Source organism: Trichomycterus rosablanca, chromosome 11 (genome assembly GCF_030014385.1).
Source record: "Trichomycterus rosablanca isolate fTriRos1 chromosome 11, fTriRos1.hap1, whole genome shotgun sequence".
Taxonomy (NCBI): domain Eukaryota; kingdom Metazoa; phylum Chordata; class Actinopteri; order Siluriformes; family Trichomycteridae; genus Trichomycterus; species Trichomycterus rosablanca.
In genome coordinates, this window is record NC_085998.1 from 13,892,906 (window position 1) to 13,919,773 (window position 26,868).

The following is a 26,868-nucleotide window of genomic DNA, read 5'->3' on the forward strand; positions in this document are numbered from 1 at the left end:
CTATTCTCAGTCCAGAAGTGACAGTGAGGTGTTTAAAAACTCCAGTAGCGCTGCTTTGTCTTATCCACTCATACCAGCACAACACACACCACCACCATGTCATTGTCACTGCAGTGCTGAGAATGATCCACCACCTTAATAATACCTGCTCTGTGGTGGTCCTGACCATTGAAGAACAGGGTGAAATCAGGCTAGAAAAGTATGTAGAGAAACAGATGGACTAAGGTCAGTAATTGTAAAACAACAAAGTGCTTTTATATGATAAGTGGAGCTGATAAAATAGACAGTAAGTGTAGAAACAAGGAAGTGGTTCTAATATTATGGCTGATCAGTGTATATAATAATCTGAAAGTCTATGTTTTGTTTACAAATAATGTTTGATTATGAAACTTATTCACCAATATTGAAGATTATACACACATACATGAAGAATCATCATTTAGAGCCTGGCGAGACCTTCACTGGAGCAAGTCATAGGTTTAATGCCACCCCCTTTATAGAGAATTGTGAAACATTTTATTCTACTTACAAGAACAGTCATGCACCATCGTGTCTCTTGTCATCGAGTATCTGTAGTTGAAGTTGACAGCGGTGTCTCCGTGAGCTAATATAAAGCTGCCCTGGCTGTCTGTAAAGCAGTGGGGGAAAACAGCTAACTAGAACTCTAATATCTGTCGCTTCCTGCCTGTGCCAGTTCTTATTTTTAAACATACAATGGAATTAAAAACAAGTTGAAATCAGAAGAAGGTACTAAAGCAAGCTTTATTAAAATGAACGACTGGGGAAAACAGCACATCGACAAAATGTCACTAATAAAAATCTATTCAGCCCACCCATTCTATAATTAGCCAACTTCTGAAACTCAGTTAAAGCTGGCAGTACGTCCCAGCAGTACAATTATCAAAGCGCAAATGACTGTTCAGTCGTCATTTATCATACACACTCATACAGACCTCACAATAGAGAAAACACAATAACACAAACTCTCACACTCACAGAGTCCAGAGAATCTGTCCTTAAGAAGGATCTGTACTATCAGCTTTATGCAAACGTGTGTATATGCATGAATTTAGATACACAAGGCTCTCAAAACAGGAAAGGGATAGGGCTGAACCGTCAGGAGTGAAACGCACAAACTCTCATACTCTTGCTCTTGACACACAGCAACTCATCCACACCCCCACCTGTTGATTTATTTATATCTATGTACAGAACGTTGTTAAGCAGAGCAGGTTAGTGGATCCTGGTGAGCTCCTCCACTATCTTAATTACTTCATCCACTGTAGCTTCTCTCTTCATTCCGCTGCCATCATCAATCTAAAAGACACACACATATACATTAGATAGTACACAACGCTCTACAACAAAACAGCTATTAAGAAAACATTAATGACACCAATCAGCTCATTCAGCTACACAAAATGAATGTTAATTAAGAAATGAAATGAGCATGGTCCATATACACCGATCAGCCATAACATTAAAACCACCTCCTTGTTTCTACACACACTGTCCATTTTATCAGCTCCACTTACCATATAGAAGCACTTTGTAGTTCTACAATTACTGACAGTAGTCAATCAGTTTCTCTGCATGCTTTGTTAGCCCCCTTTCATGCTGTTCTTTAATGGTCAGGACTTTCCCAGGACCACTACAGAGCAGGTATTATTTAGGTGGTGGATCATTCTCAGCACTGCAGTGACACTGACATGGTGGTGATGTGTTAGTGTGTGTTGTGCTGGTATAAGTGGATAAGAAACAGCAGCGCTGATGGAGTTTTTAAACACCTCCCTGTCACTGCTGGACTGAGAATAGTCCACTAACCAAAAATATATCCAGCCAACAGCGCCCCGTGGGCAGCGTCCTGTGACCACTGATGAAGGTCTGGAAGATGACCAACTCAAACAGCAGCAATAAATGAGTGATTGTCTCTGACTTTACATCTACAAGGTGGACCAACTAGGTAGGAGTGTCTAATAGAGTGGACAGTGAGTGGACACAGTATTTAAAAACTTCAGCAGCACTGCTGTGCCTGATCCACTCATACCAGCATAACACACACTAACACACCACCACCATGTCATTGTCACTGCAGTGCTGAGAATGATCCACCAGCTAGATAATACCTGCTCTGTAGTGGTCCTGTGGGGGTCCTGACCATTGAAGAACAGGGTGAAAGCAGGCAAAAAAGCATGCAGAGAAACAGATGGACTACAGTCAGTAATTGTACAACTACAAAGTGCTTTTATATAGTAAGTGGAGCTGATAAAATGGACAATGAGTGTAGAAACAAGGAGGTGGTTTTAATGTTATGGCTGATCAGTGTACATAGACATGCATAATAGCTAGTTTTCGTGTTTATTTTACCTCATCAAAAGCATCAATTCCACTGAAATGCTTTGTAATATGTTGTACTTATATTACCCCAACTATGAATTTCAATTCTTTCATTAATATTGAGCTCTCCTTTTTAGATTATGGCAGTTTAACACGAGACAGTTGCTGTCCCTGGCACATCACAGGATGTAAAGTCATAAATATTTAACATGTTGATTAATGTTTAGGATTGGATCATACATAACCCGCTCTACAGAAATGACAGAGCAGGGTATGTATAAAGCAGGATACTTCTTGCACTTGTCGGTAAGAGGAAATCCCTTCCTAAAACAGGCCTGAATATCCTGGAGGGTAAGCCAGGCATCATTTTGTAATCACGTCTAAACAGATAATCGATTGCTTAATGCTCGAACAGTGCGTGGCATGAGTGGAATAATTAACATTTAATTAGCAACATTAACACTTTCCCTTTTTTGCAAGAAAGCCATTTTAATCAATACAAAAACCAAGCAAGCGCAGGGTGATTTAAGCATTATAATTACAAATATATAATGTATAAATATAACACCGCTGCAAAACACATTAATGCAAGTCAAACTCACTCCACGGCTGAAACCTAATAATGTATTAAAATAGTGATGACAAACTATGGATTAAAAATTAACTACAGGTATGTTGTTATATTTTTGTCTCTGGCTCAAAGAAACAACTGGTTGACTAGGTGAGTACATCATGTAAGCACCACAGCGGTAACTTGTCTCCATTTATTCAAATACAGTTTTGCGTCTCACATCTTGGTACTTAAATGTTTCCCCCACTTGCATTGTAATTTCCATGTGATGCAATAAGATGGAAACACTGAGCTTTCACAAAAACAAAAATCTACCACTACAAAAGCATTCAATTAGTAGCTTATAAAAATCTTGTCCTATGGGCTAGCTGACTTCAGCTGATAAGTCAAAGCCTTCCACTCCAGTGACCACCCATCACTAGCAAATGACCTATCTAGATTATAAGTGAGGTAATACCTGTAGTGTGCTAACAACCTCCTGCATTTTGGCCCGGCCAAGATCCAAGAAGCTCTCGATCAGATCTCCATCAATGAATCCTGTGGCCTGCTCGGTCTTCCTTTCCGTATTGAATGATCTCCAGGTGCTTGGTGTTAAGAAACTAACAAACTTCCATATTTTCCTAAAATATCCTAAAAGTCCTAAAAAATCTTCCAGATGAAAAACAATGAGAGCTTTCATTTATTTTTTTTTTAATCTGCAAACATTTGTAATGCACAATTACTGTCTAACAGCTAAATTTAACATTTTGGGGAAAATACATGCTCTGCATAGCAAGTATCTTATGTTTTATTTATTCCAATTTGTTACATTTACCAAGGATAAAAACAACTCTGAATATAAATGTGCATAATTAGGTATGCTCTCTGTAGATGTTTAACCTCTTTTTACCAATAAAATTTAAATGAAATTTGAACGTGGTTGCAGAAACCTTTGAATAAACACAGATAAACAGTTTTGAAGGATATAAGCTGTGCTCGATCTTGCCCACGCTCTTAATAACTTTGTTGAGTCTGTTCTGCAAGTCCATGAGTAAACTATACCATCCCTCAGACAGTGAAGTAACCAGCCCTATAAAAAAACAAAAAACAAAAAAAAACATATATTGATTAGTGCAATTAAAAGTGGATACAGGACGAATTACACACAAAATTAACCTTTAAATAGTGGGTGTGAAAAAATCCAATATATTCCTAGATGCATCTTGACAATGAACAATTCAGAATCAAATGTACAGATCTTTATTGTCAGGTTATTAAAGTGACTGAACAGAAAATCTGCAGTTTCAGTTAAAGCAATTTACAAAACATTTCTAAACTAAATGAAAAATACTCTGGTCCTTTCTCTGGTACTTATTAGCTTAATAGAGTGCTGAATCCCAACCAACAAGCTACTCTCATAATAGTCTTTAAATCAGTAAAAAGTACAGTGATAGACATACGCTACAGCAGCGGTCCCCAACCTTTTTTGCACCATGGACCAGTTTCATATAATATATACGTATCGGTGGGGGGATTTAAAATAGAATAACTATATGATGGAAAATCAGTGTGAATCCTGAGCTTTTTTCGCTGCAATGAGACACTGCTCCTACCTAGTGGTGATTGGAGACAATAACACCAAAAGATACTGGAAATTTAATTGCTCTTGTAGCAATCTCTAATTATTTACTCTTTCTGCGCGGCCAAGTAATAAAATGGCCCGGTGGTTGGGGACCACTGCTCTATAGTATTTAGGTCTGTATTACAGGAAAAATCCAGGAAATATGCCAAAGTGCTATGGAAAGGTGCATATTTTCTTACCAATCATTCCATTAACTGTGCCGAAGAGCACTGAACCCTGGGTGGGAGTAGAACTCTCTCCAAGGTTCTGCAGAACCAAGGAACCGTGACAGAACACATTCACAAACTCGCCCAGATGGAACACACCCACCTCCTGCAAATGCTGCCTCTCCTCATCAGTGGTGGCAGCGCTAAGCCAGAATGAAAGCGAGTGTAAGAGTAAAATCATAACTGACAATCTGAGGGTTCAACATTGTAGGGAAATTTAGACCAAGTCAGGGATTAACTAAAAGCACAAAGCTCAACTTTATAGGCGATAAAAATGGCATATATGCAGTCTAAAATAGTCTTGACACATCTTTTTTTGGAATCTCTAATACATTATATTAAGCAAACACTTATTTTTATTTGGAATTTAACCAGTTAAAATTGTATTGGCGTTTGGGTATCGCAGCAATCTATTATGCTAGCCCACCATAGTGGAGATCCTGGTTTAAATCTTAGCAGTGTTAATAGCTGGCCATTTGTTTACACGGACATGACTGGCTACATTTGAAGGGGGTGGACAAAGCCCTGCAATGGATTGACACCCTGTCCAGGGTATTCCTGCCTTGTGCTCAGAGTTTCCTGGTTTAATTGGACCCGCTGTGACTTTTTTAAAATAATACAATCAGTGAATAAAAAAAACTGATGAACAGATTTGCAGTCCTTGCAGGACAGTTGCAGTCCTAGGTGTAGTTGCAGTGTCTAGTTACAGATCAAGAAAACCAAGTTGAATAGTTAAAACTATAAATACTGTCTTTGTACAATAGTCAAAAACGATCAGCAAATATGTGCGGTTTAATATTTATTTTATTTTTTAAATCATCTCCAGAACCTCTGACTGGGACCTTACGAAATCCACTATGCATAAAACACTACTGGAATCACTTTGGTTCAGACCCATTGTAGATTTCTTTGTTTGGGTTTATTGCCATATCAGCAACATACTGGCTATATTTATGGCATAGACAGATATTGAAGCTGTACATCATTATTTGTTCAGATCATTTACCCATTGTAGAATTATTTTAGAAAGATTTCCAGACAGTCACTGCTTGTCATTCTAGAAGAGACAGCTCCCATAACAGACAAGTTAAAATGTTTCTAGGCAGTAGAGAAATCTGTTCCTGAAACTTCTGACATCTGTGCCAAAAAACACTCATTTTACAAAATTACTTGGATCTTTTTGTGACTTGTTGATATGTAATTAAGGTCAACAGGGTCTGTTAAGTATTCTTATACCGTATAACAAAAGTGTAGAAATTCATTACATACCTGTCTTTTTGGCAAACAAAAAGGTTAAAAGCATTTTCTGCACCTAGGAAGTTATCATCATCCAAAATCTCCACTGCACTCATCCAGTTAGGATTAAAATCCCGAGCGATCTGAACACAAGGAATAAGAATGACTTTTTTAGAATTTTTGGACACCGAACACGTCAGAATGATCTTCTCTTGCCTCAGATTTATTAAAAATTCATTAGTTCACTCTTACAAAGTTAATATTTAAATCCCTTACCTCTTCAAAGTTGCCCTCCATGGGTTTGTACGCCAGCAGCAGCACCGATCTCATCAAGTCTCCCACTAGTATAAAGTCGCCTTTGGTCTTTAGATAGAGTGCCATGATGTTGTTATAGTGATTGCACTCCGTTCTCAGCTCTTTCTCTGCTGTCCACTCATACAGGCGCACCTATCCACACAGCAAAGTGGCAACCCCGTTATAAATAGTGTCACATGTATAGAAGCTTGAAAGAAGTGCGCACACAAACCACTTACTGTGCTGTTGATGCTGGCCAGTAATTTGCCATTAAATTCCACCATTGAGTACACAGCACCTTTCACCTCCTTTTCTGCTACAGTCTGCAGTTTACCTGAAGTAAGAAAGAAAAACACTCAGGAATAACAAATAAAACCCACAAAAGCACAATAAACACTTAACGCAATTAATGTTGTAAAAGAAACACTAATCTAAGTTGTCCAACGGTTATGTGCTCTTGGGTCAGTTTGCTATATGCCCTTAGTGACATGGCACAGCAGTCATTGGACCAACACAGGTGGCAGCAGCCCAATATGTGACAGCCAATCTGATCACAGAACTGGACAGTGTGTCTGCAAAACATAGGTGCTCTTTAAAACCAAAAACTCATTGCAGTACTATCTGTGTCTTCTCCTATGGCAGTGTGGATAGAAAATGTTTATATATTATTTAAATAATACATAATTACTGCAGTGAGTGTGATCACTGCAGCATATTCCCTAAGAACCTGAACCAAGCAATAACAACATTTCAGTGTAATTATCATTAACACTTATCATACAGGAGAAATCATACACTTGTTAAAAAAAAATAATAATAATGTATCCAAAACCTGTAGGAACATTACACAAAAAAAGTTAATCAATATTTAAACACAGATTTTCAAAAGGATCAACTGAATTCAGGCTTAGTATGCATGCTGCTCTACAGAGCTAAAACTAGAGCGGTGGGCCATGTAAATATATCTAGCCAATAAGCAGGCAGATTGTCTACTATAGATACTTAACCTATGACGGTCACAATCTAAACACTGCCACCTTTACAGACTTATGTTATTTTTTCTTTTCTTTCAGCTGCCCCTGCATTCTTCATAGGTCGTCACAGTGAATCACCCCGGTCTATGTATCTGATTAGAACAGTTTTTACACATGATGTCAAAAATGCTGTTGAAATCAGCATTAGTATGCTAGTGCATTTTACTGCTGTGCTACCCGAGAGCCCTGGACACTCATGTTAGATAAACTGGCTTATCTGAAATCTGCAAAGCATTCTGACTCATTTAGTGTAAGAGTATATTATGCATTCATCATAATACACATCAAAATAATTTATTCTTTTTTTTTTTTTTTTTTTTAATCTTGAACAAAAGAACATCTGTATTTTAATTATGGAAACTTAATTAGCAGATACTGTGAGATCACACACTATGACTAAACAAGATGACAATCACTCTAAAATAGAAAGAAAAATTCTTACCATCTGTGTAGTGAAAGACGATAATGCGACCTTGCTTGGGCTCTGCCTCCTCAGGGTAAACCATAGCAGTGCCCACAATGAAGTACACAGCAGGATCTTTGCCCAGTTTACAGGAAACCAAGCTAAGGGCGTACTCACTTGGTAAAAACTGGTGGGCGTGAAGCACTGAAAATAAAATCAATATGTTTATCTACTACATATAAGACACATAATTCACCAGCTCTGTTTTTTTAATGCAGAATAAAGTAGTTTAGTAATATTTCCAAAAGCAACACAGTTCTAGCTAAGGTGATAAATTATCTAGATTGTAGTCAAGGCTCTGTATTGCGTATTTGACACTACTGATCATAACAATTTATTAAACATACTGAAAAACTGGGTTACTTTGGACAGTTAGCTTTAGATCTTACTTAACAGAGGGGTACATATGAGGGTCAAAGGGTTCCTGCAGAGCCTAAAAGAGTGTAGCATGATGTGAAATAAGGCACATTGTTTTTTTCTTATTATACCATCATGACAGGGTATTTAGAATGGGACACCTGCTTGTTTATTACCATCCACCCATTAAAAATCTTCTAATTTAAGAAGCTGTTAAGATGATGTTAAATAATCCTCTTTTTTTTAATGCATTTTCTTCCCATTTTCCTCCCGATTTAGCACACTCAATTTTGTCTTCCGCTGCTGAGAGATACCAGATTACATCCAAGGAGAACGCATTGCTGTACACGCCTCTTTCGACACGTGTACATCCCTCCACTTCTCGCCCATGCATTTTGCATTCTTCTCGCAAATCAGGGTCCTTACACAGCGTATGAAGAACCACCCACCCACCCACACATAGTCCAGCCCCACCCTGCAGATATGGTGGCCAATTAGTATCTGCTGCAGGCAGATGGCGGCCAGCCGACCGGTGGCAACCGGGGAGTTCAGAAACTCGGTGCTGGTGTGCAAGCGGAATATCCCGCTGCGCCACCTGGGCGCCTGATGTTAAATAATCCTAGCACCACCTTGCACAATGCTTTTCATGTATTTTTTAGGCCATATTTAATTATTTATTAATTCTGGAAATAGCCTGTTACCACTAATGTCCACTTTATCTTTGCATATATATTTAGAATGAATTCGAATATTGTACTCATTCAAAATCTAATACAGTCAAAGTAATGGATTACTGTGCTCACAAACGCTAACAAACATGACTGGCTATGTTTGAGGATGGGCGGAGGGGTTTGTGGCCATAGACATGTGATGGACTGGAGCCCTGACCAGGGTATTCCTGCTTTACGCCATTGTTTCCCAGCAGAACCGAACCAACTGTAACCCTGACAAAGTGGTTGATAAAAAAATAAATAAATGAAGTCGATTACTTAAGGAACAAAAATAATTACTGTAATAACTTTAATTGGCCGTTCTAGACACCATGAGGAAAACGAGTACATTCCTTTATAAATGTGCTGATGGCTATCTATCTGCTAAAGCATTTTAAATACACATAAAATATTTACTTGTTTATTCCACCTTTCAGTCATGATTTACAACTAACTAAAAATAAATAATTATTCTACATCACAAAAAAAATATGTTTAACTCTATGTAAAGCATCTAAAGATTGTAACCCTTAATAGTGGTTAATGGTTTCTGTTTTATGTAAACTTTATTAACTGCATTATAAACAAAGTGTGAGCAAAAGAATGTGAATAAGAGAGAAGTACAAAAACACACACCTTCAAAAGTGTGCTGGTCAACCACAAGCAGACTGTGCACCTCCACCTCCTCGCCGAAGGAGGTCTCATGGGGAGAAGTGCTACTGGGAAAGAGCTTACTGGAACTGACACTACTGGACAGAGCCTATGAACAGAGAGGAAACTTTAATAGGAAATGTTCATTTTTAAGCACTACTAGATGATGAACCCTCTGATAATCAAACAGTGTTTGGACATCATCTACCTGAGTGCTGGCACTGGGGCGTACAGGAGCTGTGGTGCCATTCACATCCTGCATCTCCACTCTGCTCGACAGCACGCCGAAACACTGAGACACCTCCTGATAACAGATTCTCCTAGAAGGTAAAAAGGTACAAGGCTGTTGTTTTAATTTCATAGTGAACACAAGATTTCTTGTCAAACTTCTACTGTTTATTATCAGAGTTGGTCAAAATTGGATTTATCCTGTTGCACCAATATTGCATTCACAGTTTTTTTTTAAATTTATATTATCACATTGTATTGTAAAGTAGTGCAGGTCCCAATCCAGATAAAAATATGAGGATTGCATCAGGAAAAGCATCCGGTGTAAAAACTGTGCTATATCAGGTATGCAGACCAAATCCGATGTGTTTAAGCCCCTTGTTTAAAAGAGGGAAAATGATATGGCATAAAAGTGAATTTTTCGTCCGTTAATAGTTACTAGTACCAGTAGTAGAGTAACTAAATATATTTATTTTAAATGATCAATTACTTTCAGACTAAAACATTCATAACTTTGTATTGTTACCCATAGCAATGATGTTTCTACTGATAAGATTTAACGTGTTTAGTTCCCTTTCAATACAAGCAATAATCTTCTGAAAACTATGCTGATGGAAGAACTTTTATGGCACTGGTTAAGTCAAAAGCCAAAGAATCATGAGGTGTCAAGGTTTATTCAAAAATGACCTCATAAAAAATAAAGGTATAAATAAATAAAAACAATAATATCGGTCTTACTTGGGCGACTCGTATAGAGGTACAGTGCGAATATGGAGTTTCTGGATCTCGTCAATAGTGCCGATGGTCAGAGTGCTGTTATTTGCAAGAGCCAAGCTGCATTGGAAACAAAAAGAGAATAACATGAATCCTTTAAAAATAAACTGCACCAGACTTCAAAGCATAGCTTTAAACCACAAAATATTTTCTGTAGGACTTGCATATTTATTTTATTTTTTGCCAAGTATTTCTCACACGTGATACATTATTCAGTTATACATGCAGGCAAGTAAGAACTGCTAAATAATAAAGCACCCAAAATAAAACATTTGCTACTGAAACTCAATTTTAGGCAACACTCTGCAGAACAGCATACAGTGAATTCAATGTAACATATTTTTCTTCATATGCTATTTACAATCACATTACCGTACTTGTACACATTGCCACAACTAGCATCATTAATTTAAGTCCAGTCAGAGTAAATGGAACAGCAATATGTTTTTCGGTTGGTGCGTAAATTTTTGTAAATTCTGGCAGGCTCAGGAAAATGCACATTCACTTATTTAAAGAAAAGACGAGAGGAAAGGGTCATGTTCTGCAACATTCCGAGGCACATGACCTGGATGTCAGACAAACTGCAGATGACATGAAACCTCTGGATGCAAATGCGCAGTAAAGAATGATGGCAGAGAGTTGTACTGGAGGAACTCACATATTTTGAATGGAAGCAAACATTTCGTATGACACGGCAGTCATTTATGACGCACAAAATGTACTTACAATTTCTGATTGGGAATCTAATCACATACAGTTGTTAAATTATAATTCTTCTACTATTATTCTTCTATTTAACAAATTAATCAAATGATTACCCAGCTTGTTCAATCAGATAGAAATTCTATTCGAAATGGCCTTAATTGGGCTAGTCCAAATTAAGAGGTGTTCAGAATGAGGTGTGTGCATGGGTTCTATTCCGATTGAGCTATTATTTGGATTAATAACGGATTACCAGACTGCATGTAAAGGTGGCTACTGAGAGTAATCTGAGACAGATTAAAACAATTTTCTTATATATTAAGCGGTGTACAAAGGACTTAATTTTCATTTCTTAACATTTAACCGTATTTATAAAGCTTTAAGAAACAACAGGAAATTCCTACTTATAAGACATAGTAATACAAAATGCTAATTCACAGGGACAGGGGCATAATATAGTTTATATCAGAGTATATTGGCGCACACACAAGTTTTACAGTATTTCTGACCTTATTGTTCTCTACAAAACACCAATGGTGCATTGCAAAAAATATTTATTAACCTCCAACGTATTTATTATTTCTCCTTGATTTTACGCTGCACATCAGCGCACAAACTTTGATCGCTCGCTACTTGTTGACGTGCATTTTTGGACGTGGTATCATTACACCCCTAGTCACTTCTCGCGTTTGTTCCCGTGACAAAACGTAGTTTGGGAGACCAGAGAAGCTCGTCTGCGATCCCAGTTGGTGATAGATCGTGTAGTGTGAAACCCCCTATCACCGATCAGTCGTGTAGTGTGAAAGCCACACCGACTTGAAAGACTCCCGATTACAAGAGATCCAGTCGTGTAGTGTGAACTGTACAGCGATCTGACGACTTGAAAAGTTGTGTAGTGGGAACTTGGCATCCTTGAACAGGATTCCACCAGTTCAAATCCACTTTGCAAAGCGACACAAAGAGCAAGCTCCTTGTGTGACCACGTCAAGTGGAACAGCAGAATAACAAACAGCAATACATAGTAAAACAAAATACCTTCACATCATAACTCAACATGCCTTGTTCTAATGTTGGAGAATCTCTAATCCTTATAAAATGAGTTTAATTAGGACCACCTGTTAGGACCACACTCTCAACTGTTTTTCCCTTTATGCCAATTGCAGACACCTGGGGAACATTCCCCTCACTCATTCACATGCTTACATAATCCTACCTGTCGGGGTAGCCCTCAGAGTTGAGGGGGCACATGTAATTAACCTCCTTGAGGTTGACGTTGGAGAAGACGAGTTTGTGGTTGCTGGAGTAGATGACAGTGGGTCTGTCTGAGCAAGCAAACACGTTGGAGGTGGAAAGAGAGCGGAAAGTACGCAGTACTGTGGGCTGAGTGCCCAGAGTCACCTTCTTCCGCTCACTTAAAACACCTGTGAGACAAACATACACACACACCAGGTCAATGCACATTTGCTCATGTTACTTAATGAGTAGAAAACAAATATCTGCTAGACTCACCAATGTTTGTTGTTAACACACAAAATCTCAGTACTTACTGATCTGTACTTACAAGATCTGAAGGCTAAAGCAGACTGGTTTTAATGAGTTTCAGCCTTGGTGTGTGACTGGAAATAATCTTTAAGGATTGTTTCAGCAATCCCAGCTTGAAATGAGCGCCTTTCAGATAAAGGACGGCCACTTTTTGGCTTACACCTTAATAATTACTAAAGGTGATGAAAAGTTAATTGCAATTTATACTGCGCACGTTCCTCTACCTCTGGACCAAAAGTGCTAAATCAGTCAGGCTAATTTCACACCCCTGAGTACTGAATTTTGAGTGTAGGTAGTGACTAATTTGGTTACTTTGGTTAATAATATACAATAACACAACCTTTTCCTAAAACCCATGATCATTTACAACATGATGCAGATTATGCTAATGACACAACTGTTGCTCCGGGTAGTAAGTGTGTAGTGTGGATGTTGTGTGAATTGTTGTTTTGCACTGATCTGTTTTTGTACTGCCTTATTATTAGATCACAATCACTAGTAAGATACTGGATTCAGCTAGTAAAAACATGGTACAAGCCACAAAAATCTGTACACAAACCTGACTTTTAAATGACAGAAGCTCATTAGCTTTTGAAAATGATCAAGGTCAACATACACGTTTTATTTCAGAATTAAATATGTAGATAAGCTTATAAGATCCTTCCAGCTGTACCTGTCCTAAGTTTTCAGTAAAAGGCCAAAATGTGTCACATCCTGTATGTGCATAAAGCATTAAGACATTGTACAGTTTACAGATCAATCAGAGGTCAGAGTCAATAGCCACTGCAAAATACTGATTATGATTAGGGATGCACCGATCCGATATTAAGATCGGATATCGGTCCCGATATTACCAAAATGAGATGGATCGGATATCGGATAATTAAACCGATCCATGGGTCCGATACGTTCACTTTAGTTCGTTTGCGACGTGTGCTAAGCCCATACAGGACGTGCTGCTGACGTATGGCGTAGAGCACAAACAAAAACAGCAACATGGAGCGAGCCAAAGAGTCAGCTGCATGGAGGTATTTCACTTGCTTGCTATGCCAACAAGTTCGATGGCAACATGTTTATTACTCCGGTTTAGCTGCTATATTTTATTTTGAATTACTGTTTGCACTAAATATTTACGGATAAGTTTATTTGAAAAAGTTATTTAAACTACTACTGTTTTTCTCAGTCAGCAGCTACATTATGGGTGTGTTCGAAAACCTAAGGAGCTGCCTTACTGTCTACATAAGCGGCTGCCTCAGTAGAGAGGATTCTAATAAGTCATCAACTTATAAGTCAGGTTAATCGAACGCGTTACATAGCGATTCCATCGGGTTTAGCATTTAGCATCTTGCCATTAAAACCAATGAACTGAGGTAGCACAGCGCTAACGCTAACGTCAATATAACATTTCCCTTCATGTACCGATAACCGTTACATTTACTGCCAAGCTCGAACTTGCAAATAAAAACACTCGGTACAAGTTTATACAAGTTAAAAAAATCAGTAATATTTTATTTACGTTTGATAATAACTCCATTCGTTTCTCCGCCCCCTCAAGCCATGTTTATTTTTCTGTAAGAAAAGCGCACCCGACCCGCAATGAATGCTGGGATTGCTTTGGTCACCAAGGCAGTGTCGGATGCTCACTCGTTGAGTGAAAATAACACTGAAATATTAAGATGCCTGTTTATTATTTTATTGACAAATAAATAGCAGTTCAGTACATTTATATATGTGTTAATTATATTTTGTTTTGCAAACTTAGTAATGTTGAAGTCGATCCTGATGCCTTTCCCACATAATAAAGTATACGGTTTATTAATTCAACAATGGTATCGGATCGGTATAGGCCGATATGCAAAGTATATGTATCGGATCGGTATCGGAACTGAAAAAGTTGGATCGGTGCATCCCTAATTATGATCATCTAGTTATTAGTAGCTGATCTGGACCCGACTGTAGTCTAAATTGTAAAGTGTGAACTGTGTGTACATTCATCCAACCTGTCTGCAGGTCGAGGCCAAAGTAGAATAGGGCACCATCTCCAAGAGCACACAGCAGGTAATGGATGCCCTCAAAAGTAGTCATCAGGATAGAACGTGGAATTATCTCTGTAAGAGTAAGACACACCTAATCAACCATCATATTTAATGTAATTACAGAAATATATGTATCCACTTGCTTACCGAAACCACATGTAATACTGTTGAAGTGATTTAATAGGGAAACAAGTCCAATGCAAAAGAGAGTAACTTCAACATGCACATTAAGACAAAAAATATTCATAATCAATGGTGAAAGGTATTTTGAGACTTCTGGCTGAGAGAAAACATTGCTTTTTTTTTGTCAAACTGAAAATAGACTAGAACAGCAGGTGTTCAAAGGCTTTTGTGGTAGCACTGCTCAGTGAGCCGATTTCTTCAGTCACTGATTAGTCGTTGAGGCTCTAGTAACAGTGAATCTGTTACAAACAGCAAACAGGAAAGCAATACAGTGTAAAACAAATCCAGTCTGATACTCAAGTCAGAAAACAACTGAAGCGTCTACAAGTGTGGCAAATTAGTTTTTCACCAATAGTAACTTCTCTATATAGGACATTGCACATTAAATCAAGTGCAGGTTGAGGCCCTCCAGCTTGCCAGCTAAAGCTGTGTCTCTTCTCTGCAGCCTCATAAAAACTGCTGTAGCCCCAGAGCCTACAATTCCCATTAAGCCATCCTGCAATCTATACACTCAATGCATATAAATCACAAGATTACACAAAGTTTGTACTAATACAGTGTACAACTACACTACATGAACTAAAGTATGTAAAACCAGACCATGAAAGTAGTTGGAAATCCTATTTAAAAACATTGGGTATTAACATAGAGTCCTGTTGCCATTGAAGCCTGCGGTCTTCTGGAAATGACTTTCCACCTGATACCAGCACCACACATTTTGGCAGCATCACTGAGGTGCTTAGAGTATTCCCGTATTTAATTAATTTTCAGTGATGTAGTCCTGATGCACCCTTTCCAATCACTATGGTTACTTACCTCAGGGGACAAGAGTACAGATTTATATGTAAACACAGTAGCTACCAAGTTCCCATTACCAACCATAATGATCTAGAAAAAAATGCATAGGTGAGCATGTTCCTATAAAACTATTTATTTATTTGGGATTTTTACGCCATGTTAAACACGTGTCTCACCTATAAAACTATAACTATATTTTTATTCTCTCATGATCTTTAGATGACTCCACTCTCACCTCCTCCTAGCATCTCCTTATGTAAGGGGCTGAAGCTGGGCAGCCGGAGAACGCGGGCTGAGATGTCTGTCCACAGGCCTACAGCACACAGACTGGACTCTCCACCATTCTCTCCCAGAGGTGTAATGTCCAAACAGGCCACCTCATGCTCCATCTCTGTGGTACTGCACAAAGAATAATAAAATTCTGATGAAAAAGATGAGCATGTTGGCATGTAGTCTTCACTAACATCTGAAGATATATACTGCCATACCGCAATAGTTTTATAAAAGTTGATTCCTTCGATTATTTGTAATCAACATATACACAATACCCACATGATTCAGTGTGGTTTAGCTTTTGCTCTAGCTGCCATGGTTACGATTATTAGTATATGTTATTGACGATTTACAATCCTTACTGCTTGGAGCCAAGCATGTTCCACTAACACTTAAGCTAATATTTCATTTTCTTTTTATAAACTGCTTTAGTCTAATTAGAGCCATGGCAGGTCCGGTTCCAAGGAAAAACACTGAGAAGAAATACCCTGAACAGGGTGTAAATCCATCTCAGGGCTTCAGCCAACCCGACATCGTCAACAATGCTTTTGTAGACACCTGGCCAGCTGATAGCACTGCTGAGATTTAAACCCAGATCTCTGTGGTGGGGGGCTGGCATAACAGATCATGCCTTATTTTAGTTTAGTGAAGGCAGGTGAGGGGTAGTATACAGAATTTAGGACTATGACCATTATATAATTAACTGCACCCACCGCAAAACACAATAAAAAATCCAACAAAAGTGTAATTTTCAAGTGTAGGTTAAGTATAGTGTGTCTACAGGAATTTAAATGTAAAACAAGTGTGTATACCTTATCTGCTTGAGTTCTCCACCGAGTATCTGCAAATAGTAAAGCACTCGACCCACAGCCAGCACCACCTGGGTGGAGTTACAGGCAGCCACGCTAATGTTTCGTCCTTGAGGCTCCTTCCATTCACTAATCAGAGACTTACTCTCCTGGGTGACCAGTCGAACTGAACCAGACGTGATCTGAAATACAATGAATACAATTCTTTAACAGTATACCATGAGTGAATGATTTTGCAGTGCCACCAGCTTAAATTAATGCAAAAGGTGTATTAATGAGAGAGAGAGAGAGAGAGAGAGAAAGAGCACCTGAATTAGTTGCTGGTGAGCCACATTTCCACAAAAGAATGTCTGCTGATTATCTACAAATCCTGGAAGTTCCGTCTCCTCCACCTCCTCACCACTCAGCATCAGCACTCTGAAGAGAACCATTACATGACAGGCATTACACTTTCAAAATTGACAAAAAATAAAGATGGCTTCAAAATATTGTGGAAATGGAGAAAATCGAAATCTAAAATCCTACCTGGTCTGGCCAACAAAAGAAAGCACTAGCATGTCATCAGTTTCTCTACCTGCCTCTGAGCGAAGAGGCCAAAGTCCTGAACACAAAACATATATAAAATGTGAATGTCAGTTAAGTAATTTAGCCTGCACGTTGTGAATGGCAGTGATTGAGTTTTAAAGCCTATAAGGCCGAAAGGGGCTGTCAGGTACGACACTTTGGTCATTTTTATGCTGCGATGGCCTGCGAAAACTATGAAAAATGGCACAGATTTACAGCTTCTGACACTGGGGTTAATACAGTGCATCACAAAAGTGAGTACACCCCTCACATTCTTGCAAATATTTTATTATATCTTTTCATGGGACAACACTATAGAAATAAAACTTGGATATAAGTTAGAGTAGTCAGTGTACAGCTTGTATAGCAGTGTAGATTTACTGTCTTCTGAAAATAACTCAACACACAGCCATTAATGTCTAAATGGCTGGCAACATAAGTGAGTACACCCCACAGTGAACATGTCCAAATTGTGCCCAAAGTGTCAATATTTTGTGTGACCACCATTATTATCCAGCACTGCCTTAACCCTCCTGGGCATGGAATTCACCAGAGCTGCACAGGTTGCTACTGGAATCCTCTTCCACTCCTCCATGATGACATCACGGAGCTGGTGGATGTTAGACACCTTGAACTCCTCCACCTTCCACTTGAGGATGCGCCACAGGTGCTCAATTGGGTTTAGTCCATCACCTTTACCTTCAGCTTCCTCAGCAAGGCAGTTGTCATCTTGGAGGTTGTGTTTGGGGTCGTTATCCTGTTGGAAAACTGCCATGAGGCCCAGTTTTCGAAGGGAGGGGATCATGCTCTGTTTCAGAATGTCACAGTATATGTTGGAATTCATGTTTCCCTCAATGAACTGCAGCTCCCCAGTGCCGGCAACACTCATGCAGCCCAAGACCATGATGCTACCACCACCATGCTTGACTGTAGGCAAGATACAGTTGTCTTGGTACTTCTCACCAGGGCGCCGCCACACATGCTGGACACCATCTGAGCCAAACAAGTTTATCTTGGTCTCGTCAGACCACAGGGCATTCCAGTAATCCATGTTCTTAAACTGCTTGTCTTCAGCAAACTGTTTGCGGGCTTTCTTGTGCGTCAGCTTCCTTCTGGGATGACGACCATGCAGACCGAGTTGATGCAGTGTGCGGCGTATGGTCTGAGCACTGACAGGCTGACCTCCCACGTCTTCAACCTCTGCAGCAATGCTGGCAGCACTCATGTGTCTATTTTTTAAAGCCAACCTCTGGATATGACGCCGAACACGTGGACTCAACTTCTTTGGTCGACCCTGGCGAAGCCTGTTCCGAGTGGAACCTGTCCTGGAAAACCGCTGTATGACCTTGGCCACCATGCTGTAGCTCAGTTTCAGGGTGTTAGCAATCTTCTTATAGCCCAGGCCATCTTTGTGGAGAGCAATAATTCTATTTCTCACATCCTCAGAGAGTTCTTTGCCATGAGGTGCCATGTTGAATATCCAGTGGCCAGTATGAGAGAATTGTACCCAGAACACCAAATTTAACAGCCCTGCTCCCCATTTACACCTGGGACCTTGACACATGACACCAGGGAGGGACAACGACACATTTGGGCACAATTTGGACATGTTCACTGTGGGGTGTACTCACTTATGTTGCCAGCTATTTAGACATTAATGGCTGTGTGTTGAGTTATTTTCAGAAGACAGTAAATCTACACTGCTATACAAGCTGTACACTGACTACTCTAAGTTATATCCAAGTTTCATGACTATAGTGTTATCCCATGAAAAGATATAATGAAATATTTGCAGAAATGTGAGGGGTGTACTCACTTTTGTGATATACTGTACATAACACCAGTCACGGCAACATTTACAGCAAATCACAAATTTAAAAGAAAAACCTAGAGGGGTATGCCAATACGACATTGAAGTGATATTACATACCATTAAGAAAACTGTAGCTATATAACTACATTTTTTTCCCCCAGATACTACTGTTCTCATTTAACATTATGGGTAATGTTAGGGAAGCAAAAATTCTCTTCTTCCTTAAAATAGACGTTCATTTTGTAAATAAAACACAAAGCATTCAAAGGCTGAGAGTTCTGAAAAGTAACACAAACCTTTAATGCCAGGCAGGTCAATACTGGCGTGCTCATGGATTCCAATGCCATTACGAATAATCCTTAGAGAGCCCTCTTTAAACGCACCAGAGCAAGTCACCAGCTACAACAAAACAGTACAACATTAAAAACAGTATACAAAATTAGCATTAACTATTAATTGGTATGATTATACATGATCATAAACATGGGGATGTTTTGCATTAATGTGGGTTTTATATGAATGACAAGTGTTGTCTTACCTGTCCCTGGCCTTGCCGCTCCAGATCCACCACACACATGTCCACTATGGGGCCCAGGTTAGTAAAAGTTTCCATAACAGCTACATATGATCCCTGATCATTACTGTCAACATTCAGCTGCAGAAAGAGACACAATGTTGTTGTTTATTATTTAAATTATCTAAGAGTGATGAGGTTTTTCTGTACTGGTATACCTAGAAGTAGTTCATATGACCTGAGAATCAACTCAGTAAGAAAGAGAGCGCACTGAACTCCGCTCTGACATTTAAGCGACCGCAATAATCGAAAAAACACTTTTGTCGTTATTGGTTAAGCAGCTGAATACTTGTACCATCACTAAAACCTATTAAAAAAATTTAAGAAACTGACTTTGACAAGTTGAGAATCTCCCAGCCTTGACCCAACAAAGACCACACCATTATCCAGGTATGTAAGACACTCAGCAATGGAAGTCTGCAGGAAACATAAACAAATAGTGATTTTCAATTTCATATTTTTAAATCCCTACATCATAAACACACAGCATATATTATAAACCCACACCTCTCCTAGTAGTTCCACACGTAGGTCTTTGAGGACCATGGTTCCATCTATAAGCTCCTCTTTCTCCAGCAGTAGCATGAAGAGCCTTCCATCCATGTCACCCAGCAGATAGCGAGAGCCGTTCGGGTCCACGCGGTTATGACAAACAATTGTGCTTTGCTAGAAATGTATAACAACAAAAACTTTAATTAAAAAACAAAACAGTATCACTGAGCTCAAGTTGGTTAAAATTTGTGGGAAAGTACCTTGATTGTTGGAGGTGCAACAGCCAGATATTTATCGCCATTGTGATAAGTAATGGACTCCTGACCAATGATTATAGCACCACCAAATGGCTCAGGAACTGCAAATATAACAGGCACACATACAAACATATATTGAAAATAATACATATGAGATATATTTGCCAAAGGTTCATTATTATAAGATGCAGACAGATTAAGTACAATGTGGCTTTTTAGTTAGACTATAGAAAACATTTACATTCACAACACAGTGTACCACATATCATAGAAAGCAGCAAATCAGTACTCCTGGCACCTGGGACTACCTAATTATGTATTCTGGGAACTCTTTTATATTCAACATCACCATCATCATTATCTCAGGCCCCAGGGCTAGTGCTATGACCACCCGGTGTCATCAGCTATCTTGATCTAAAATGTGTAGATCTATGATTTAAACATGTTTCCTACATGGTTTTTGGTTACTTTTCTAGCTGGTCTCACCTGGAATAACCATTGAGGCTTCGGCCTCAACATTTTCCTGTTTCCAGGGTCCTTTATTAAATTCCTTTTCCTTCAGAGAAACTTCATATGTCTTCACATGCCGCCCTTGAGGGTCCTAATCAAAAGACACAAATTGCATAACTAAAATGTTTTAATATATTCTTAATAACAATTTTCACAACACATAGAAAAAGAATATTGATAGAAAAACTTAGATCATACAAATAAAGAAGTTTATCAAATTAAAGAATTGTGTGTTAGAGCTAGGCCTGGTCAGATTTAAACATGCATAAAAAGCTGCTTCATTTGCTTACTGTTAGTAAAAGACTCACTGGTACATGTCACCATCAGGCCAAAGCGAAAACAGTTTACAAAAAACCTGTATAACTATTCTGAGTCAAAAATAGGACCGTGTACCTTTGCCAATCACTTTGGCAAATTTTCCAAATTCTTTCACTGTTTGTCATGGTAATCATATTTTTAAATGAATAAAATGACGTTGTTGTGTCAACTATTTGTGTTTCTACTCACCAGTATTAGATGACAATATTGTATTACAATATAGTATAAAAAGATGAAAGGAAAGTGGCTGACCAAAAAGAGCATGTAATTATGACAGCATAGCGCAACTTTAAGAACTGGTGCTCAGCCAAGAGGACAAACCTCAGACCCATCGGTCAACACATCAAATTTCTAGGGAAACTGGACTTTAGCCAATTGTCAACCTGAATTATTCATCGTGATCTGGCGCTGCAACATTTGGCAACGTTATGGGCAAAATTACAGTGGTTCCTTTTTTCAAAATCACAGCACAGTGGCTTAGTGGGTAGCACTGTTGCCTCACAGCAAGAAGGTCCTGGGTTCAATCCCCAGGTGGGGTGGTTCGGGTCCTTTCTGTGTGGAGTTTGCATGTTCTCCCCGTGGGTTTCCTCCGGGTGCTCTGGTTTCCTACCACAGTCCAAAAATATGCCACCAGGCTACTTGGAAACACTGAATTGTCCTATAGATACCTAGCTGCTACATGCACAAACCAGTGCATTGTAGTGCCGGTCCCAAGCCCGGATAAAATAGGGAGGGTTGTGTCAGGAAGGGTATCAATGCGGATCCATGATCCGCCGAGAGCCGACCACACAACCGAATGGGACAAAGGCAGAGGAAAAAGAAAAAGATATCCCAAAATCTAAATAGGAGGACATTTCACAAATTGGACAGGGAAGATGTTGGGTTGACGAATGACAGATGTTTGATACCTAAACTTAAGCAAATGACTAAATATGATTTAACTTTATTGTACCTGGTATATAAAACAGACTGTTGGGGCTTGGCATCCATAAAGAAAGTGCACATCTATAACCTGCAGCTCTTCCAGCCGAATATTAAATGCCTTAAGTTCACGGTTGTCACGATCCAATGGGATAACTTTAAAGAGACCATCATACAGCCTCAGCCCAATCATACGACACTCAGGATCCACTATACCGATTATGCCAGTCTCTGATGGACGCCCAATCCGATCCTATAAATAACACAGAAAATAAATAAGTACAAATATTCACAGCAAAACTAATTCAAATAAAGGAGTGCCAATTGATGGCAATACCTGTACATTTCCATGGGCACGAGTAATTATATCAATGCTGTCACCATTCTGCTTATACTCAAGAATGCAGGCATTGTACTTGGCCGTCAAAATAAACAGAAGGTCCTTACTTTCTCCCTGCAGTAACAATTACAACAATTAACAGTACAACAGTAATCAGCAAAATTAACAACACTCCTAAATAGTGTTTTGACAGAGCGGCACATGCAGGTTTAAAAAAGTAAGCATACTTTAGGCCTGAAAAGCTCCATAACAGCGATTTTGCCATACATGCCGATCTCTTTGACCGGGCGTAATCCCTCTGCAGTGACCACATAGATCTCCAGCCGTGTGTTCTTCGCTATGAGAAGGTTCAGGTCCTCTGCTGAGGTGAAATGACCTGTACATACAAAAGCAGAACAACAATAAAAACTGGACTCTTTGCTCAAAACCTATAATGACTGTGTCAAACTGTAAAGCCATTCTAAAACAAATAATAATTCTAATTAAAAAAAAACCGTGACATTTAGACTTATGAACTTGAAGTTACCACATGAACTAAACAAAGTATAGCTGGAAGACTGCTCATGCTGTTGAGCATCACCATATTTTATCTGGAAAATAAATTTAGTAATTGATGAGTATTTTAGATGCGACACTTTCAGAAAATTCTGCTGAATTCTTTGGGTACCAGCTCATCTCAAATGGACCAAAAGACAGTGCCAAAAATAATTAACATATCAGCTTGATTTCTGCACAAAAAAAACAGACAGACATCAAGAAAAGGAATTTCCAGACAGTTCTCAGCAAAAAGTGCAAAATCCAACATCTGTTATAGTATATAACGTGACATGCATGTGTGTTAAAGTGAAGTGGTCCCATTTTGCATAAGCTACAACAGCATTGTTTAATAGGCAGAGTATGTGTGCTTGATTGGCCTGCCAAAAATGGGCAGGTTTGGGAACTGTGTAATTAATAGGAAATATGATGGAACAGTGGTAACTGTGTCTCTGTTTCAACTTTTGAGTGTGGTGAGAGCATCAAAATTCAAAATGTGTTAATATTTAACAAATACAATTACGTTTATGGATAAAAATAATTGGAAAGCTATTCTTTATACATTTACTAAAAAATAAAGGTTTAAGAGAATATGAAGATGAAAAATTCTTGTATTTACTGCATTTTACAAAATATCCCAAATTTTCTGGTAATGGAGTTTGTATTTATTTTATCTCTGTGTATTTTCGTCCTGGTAGGGGTGAAGCTGAATTATGTGCCTGTTGAAGATCCCTCACAATGACAAAATTAAAGTTAGCAGTGCACATGCACTTGTGGCATGTATGTTATTGCAGTCTTGGGATGTCATAATTTCTACTGTTCTTTTCCTGTGACTGAAACATCTGAATTCTTCCAGATGCATGTTGCTGGACGTTGTAAGGGAAAATGTCAGCTTAGCTGAGTGGGTCTCAAACTGTGGTCAAGTTACACTGGTAGTACATAATGCACAAATGCACTGATGACTTTGGAAAAATAACAACTAAGTTAAATCATTGGGTGTTTGTTTAATTCTTAAACCCATGTCAGCTGCAATGGCTATTATCATGGCTAGCTAATAGATTTAGTCTTTAAACATCAAAGTGGTGGGTCGATTTGCTTTCTTTACTTGTGCATATGGTGGTTAGTGTGTTTGTGTAGCTATGAGAATGTAGTTTTAACTGTTTTTATCTAACTTATATGGCGTTTTTAAGTGCAATTGCTTCCAAGAATTTAAGCAGTTTTTCAGGGGTACTGAGGTGAAGATTTCCTTGTAGCTGTGCGTACTGTAGAATTTTGTTTGGCATGAACAGAGGATGTGTTTAATAGAAGTTCTTGATGTTTGTTTATTAGGATTTTAACATCATGTTTTACACTTTGGTTACATTCATGACAGGAACGGTAGTTACTCATTACACAAGATTCATCAGTTCACAAGGTTATATCAAACACAGTCATGGACAATTTAGTGTCTCCAATTCACCTCAGTTGCATGTCTTTGGACTGTGGGAGGAAACCAAAGCTCCCGGAGTAAACCCACACAGACACGGGGAGAACATACAAACTCCACACAGAAAGGACGCGGACCGCCCCACCTGGGGATCGAACCCAGGACCTTCTTGCTGTGAGGCGACAGTGCTACCCACGTAGCCACCGTGGTGTCAGAAGTTCTTGACCCACAGAGGAAGCAGTTGGGGGCCTAGTCTCCTTTTAGCAAGTAGGTATGGGTCAATTTGGTGTGTCTTGTGTGGTAGATACTTTGTTCCCATCGTTTTTGGGGTATTGAGCTCTATCCGTTTTTATGGTAGGGTGGAGCTCATAGTTTGTTGGTGGTATGAGTTTCCATTCTTTTTGCCAATCTGCTGTGGTGTATGCTTTTATAATTGGTCTGAGATCGGATGGTGGGTAAGGGCTATTGAGTATTTACTTAGTAAAATAATTTATACACTAAAATCTGGACATGGGTTTTACTACTATCAATTGCTGAACATGTTCTAAAGCCTTTGATACGATCTTGCCAGACAAAATACCTCTAAATCTTAAGCCTGAAAGGAATATACCTTATCAATGTCATGATTGCATCCTACCTTGTTTTCATTGTGCCAAGTACTGACAGCACCACGAGTACAATGATTTGTATTTACGTTGTGACATTGACCTTAATCAGAATCAGAATCAGAATCAGAATCAGAATCAGATTTATTGGCCAGGTATGTGGATACACACAAGGAATTTGTTTCCGGCTGATGGTATCTCTCTAGTAATGGTACGATACAGTGTACAAGCAACGTATACATTAAACATTAAACACAAAATCACAAAAATTATCCAAACTATAAGATTATATACACACAATATACAGATATGTAATTTAGCAGCATCTGAAATATTTACAAAACAGTAAAGTGCACAACATGTAGGATGAGTACTACAGTGTAGTCAATTTGGCAGCAGATTAATATTTTTACGCTTACGTGTTATGTATTATCAGTCATTTATTTATTTAGTAGGGAGATCGCCTGTGGGAAGAAACTGCTTTTAAATCTGGTGGTTTTAATGTGGATGGATCTATAGCGCCTGCCGGAGGGGAGGGGTTGGATAAAGTAATGTCCAGGGTGTGAGGAATCAGTGATAATTAAACAACTTCATAAGCAATTTACAGTACTAACATGTAGATATATATTTTACTCTCTGTGACTACGTCTAGTTCAAGTTTTACTATACAAAATCGCAATGTAATATACTAAATACTATGTAATATGTGAAAATACTATCATATTACGGGTGCTGTGCTAATTCAACACCATACATATCCATGTACGTACATAGGTATGTGATTTAGAACGCAGCCATTGACATTCAGTAACGACATTGTAAATCCTCGTCGAAATAAACTAATAGACATTATTTTTACGTTATTCTACGTTACAAGCTACATAAAACAAACTCCGTGTGACTGCTACCAACACTTGTGTATCATATTAGCCGGTTAGCTTTCAGCTAAACACAGTAAACATAAATTTCTCCATGTGACGTAAAATTCGAGTCATTTTGTCTCGTAAGCTGCAGTTATCTACATTACAAGAATAAATAACAACTTTAACAGCGAACTGGCCCAAAAAAAATCAACATTTTATACAACACCGCCTACGTAGTAAACAGAGTGCTAGCTGGCTAAAAGCTAAATGCTAAAGTGACAGGCCTGCGCGCGGGAGTCTGGCATTTCTGAACACGCGCACACTAAAACAAAGCAGAGCTCGAGCTGTTTGTTTTGTACTTACCGGTAATGCATGCGTTCACCGCCGTGGGCTTCTGCGCCGTTACCACGTAATTATAAGACATGGCGTTCACTTTCCAGATAAAAACACCTGAAAATGAATTTCAGCTTAGCTTTTTGGTTTCTGTGCACCACCATGTATACACAGAACCAGATCGCAGACAGAGCGAGCTACGCCGCGTACCGATCTGGGGGATTTATTACAGCCTCTCAGACTGTGAAATTACTGAAAAGCAGACGCGTCCAAAGACTTAAAATTAACTTCAAATCTGCGGGATAATCAGTAATCAGCAAATAAAAAAAAAAAGCAATTCCTGAGGGGAACGCCAACAATGCTCGCAAAAGTACAGTTGTTTTAAACAGACTACAACTTTCAACCAGCAATACCAAGGATGGCCTGTAGATGGCACACTTTAGTCATCTTTAAAAACAAGCAATGGACAGTTATGCCACCAGATGCAGTGGAT

At 38.8% G+C, this 26,868-nt stretch overlaps 1 protein-coding gene across 1 annotated transcript; it reads right to left on the bottom strand.

Moving 5' to 3' along the window:
• Positions 1-743: 743 nt before the first annotated feature.
• Positions 744-26,537, bottom strand: ddb1 (damage-specific DNA binding protein 1). The gene is made up of 27 exons (XM_063005193.1): positions 26,406-26,537; positions 22,842-22,990; positions 22,612-22,728; positions 22,306-22,527; positions 21,012-21,126; positions 20,529-20,626; positions 20,284-20,442; positions 20,110-20,193; positions 19,741-19,857; positions 19,499-19,601; positions 17,351-17,426; positions 17,134-17,242; positions 16,829-17,007; positions 15,979-16,142; positions 14,727-14,834; positions 12,398-12,605; positions 10,447-10,542; positions 9,689-9,800; positions 9,466-9,589; positions 7,742-7,906; positions 6,505-6,599; positions 6,248-6,418; positions 6,005-6,114; positions 4,709-4,878; positions 3,875-3,977; positions 3,366-3,489; positions 744-1,317 (listed from the first exon to the last, which is right to left on the bottom strand). Exons 1-27 carry the CDS (start codon positions 26,464-26,466, stop codon positions 1,234-1,236), a joined length of 3,423 nt encoding a protein of 1,140 aa, XP_062861263.1. The 5' UTR covers positions 26,467-26,537; the 3' UTR covers positions 744-1,233.
• Between the last annotated feature and the right edge of the window lie 331 nt (positions 26,538-26,868).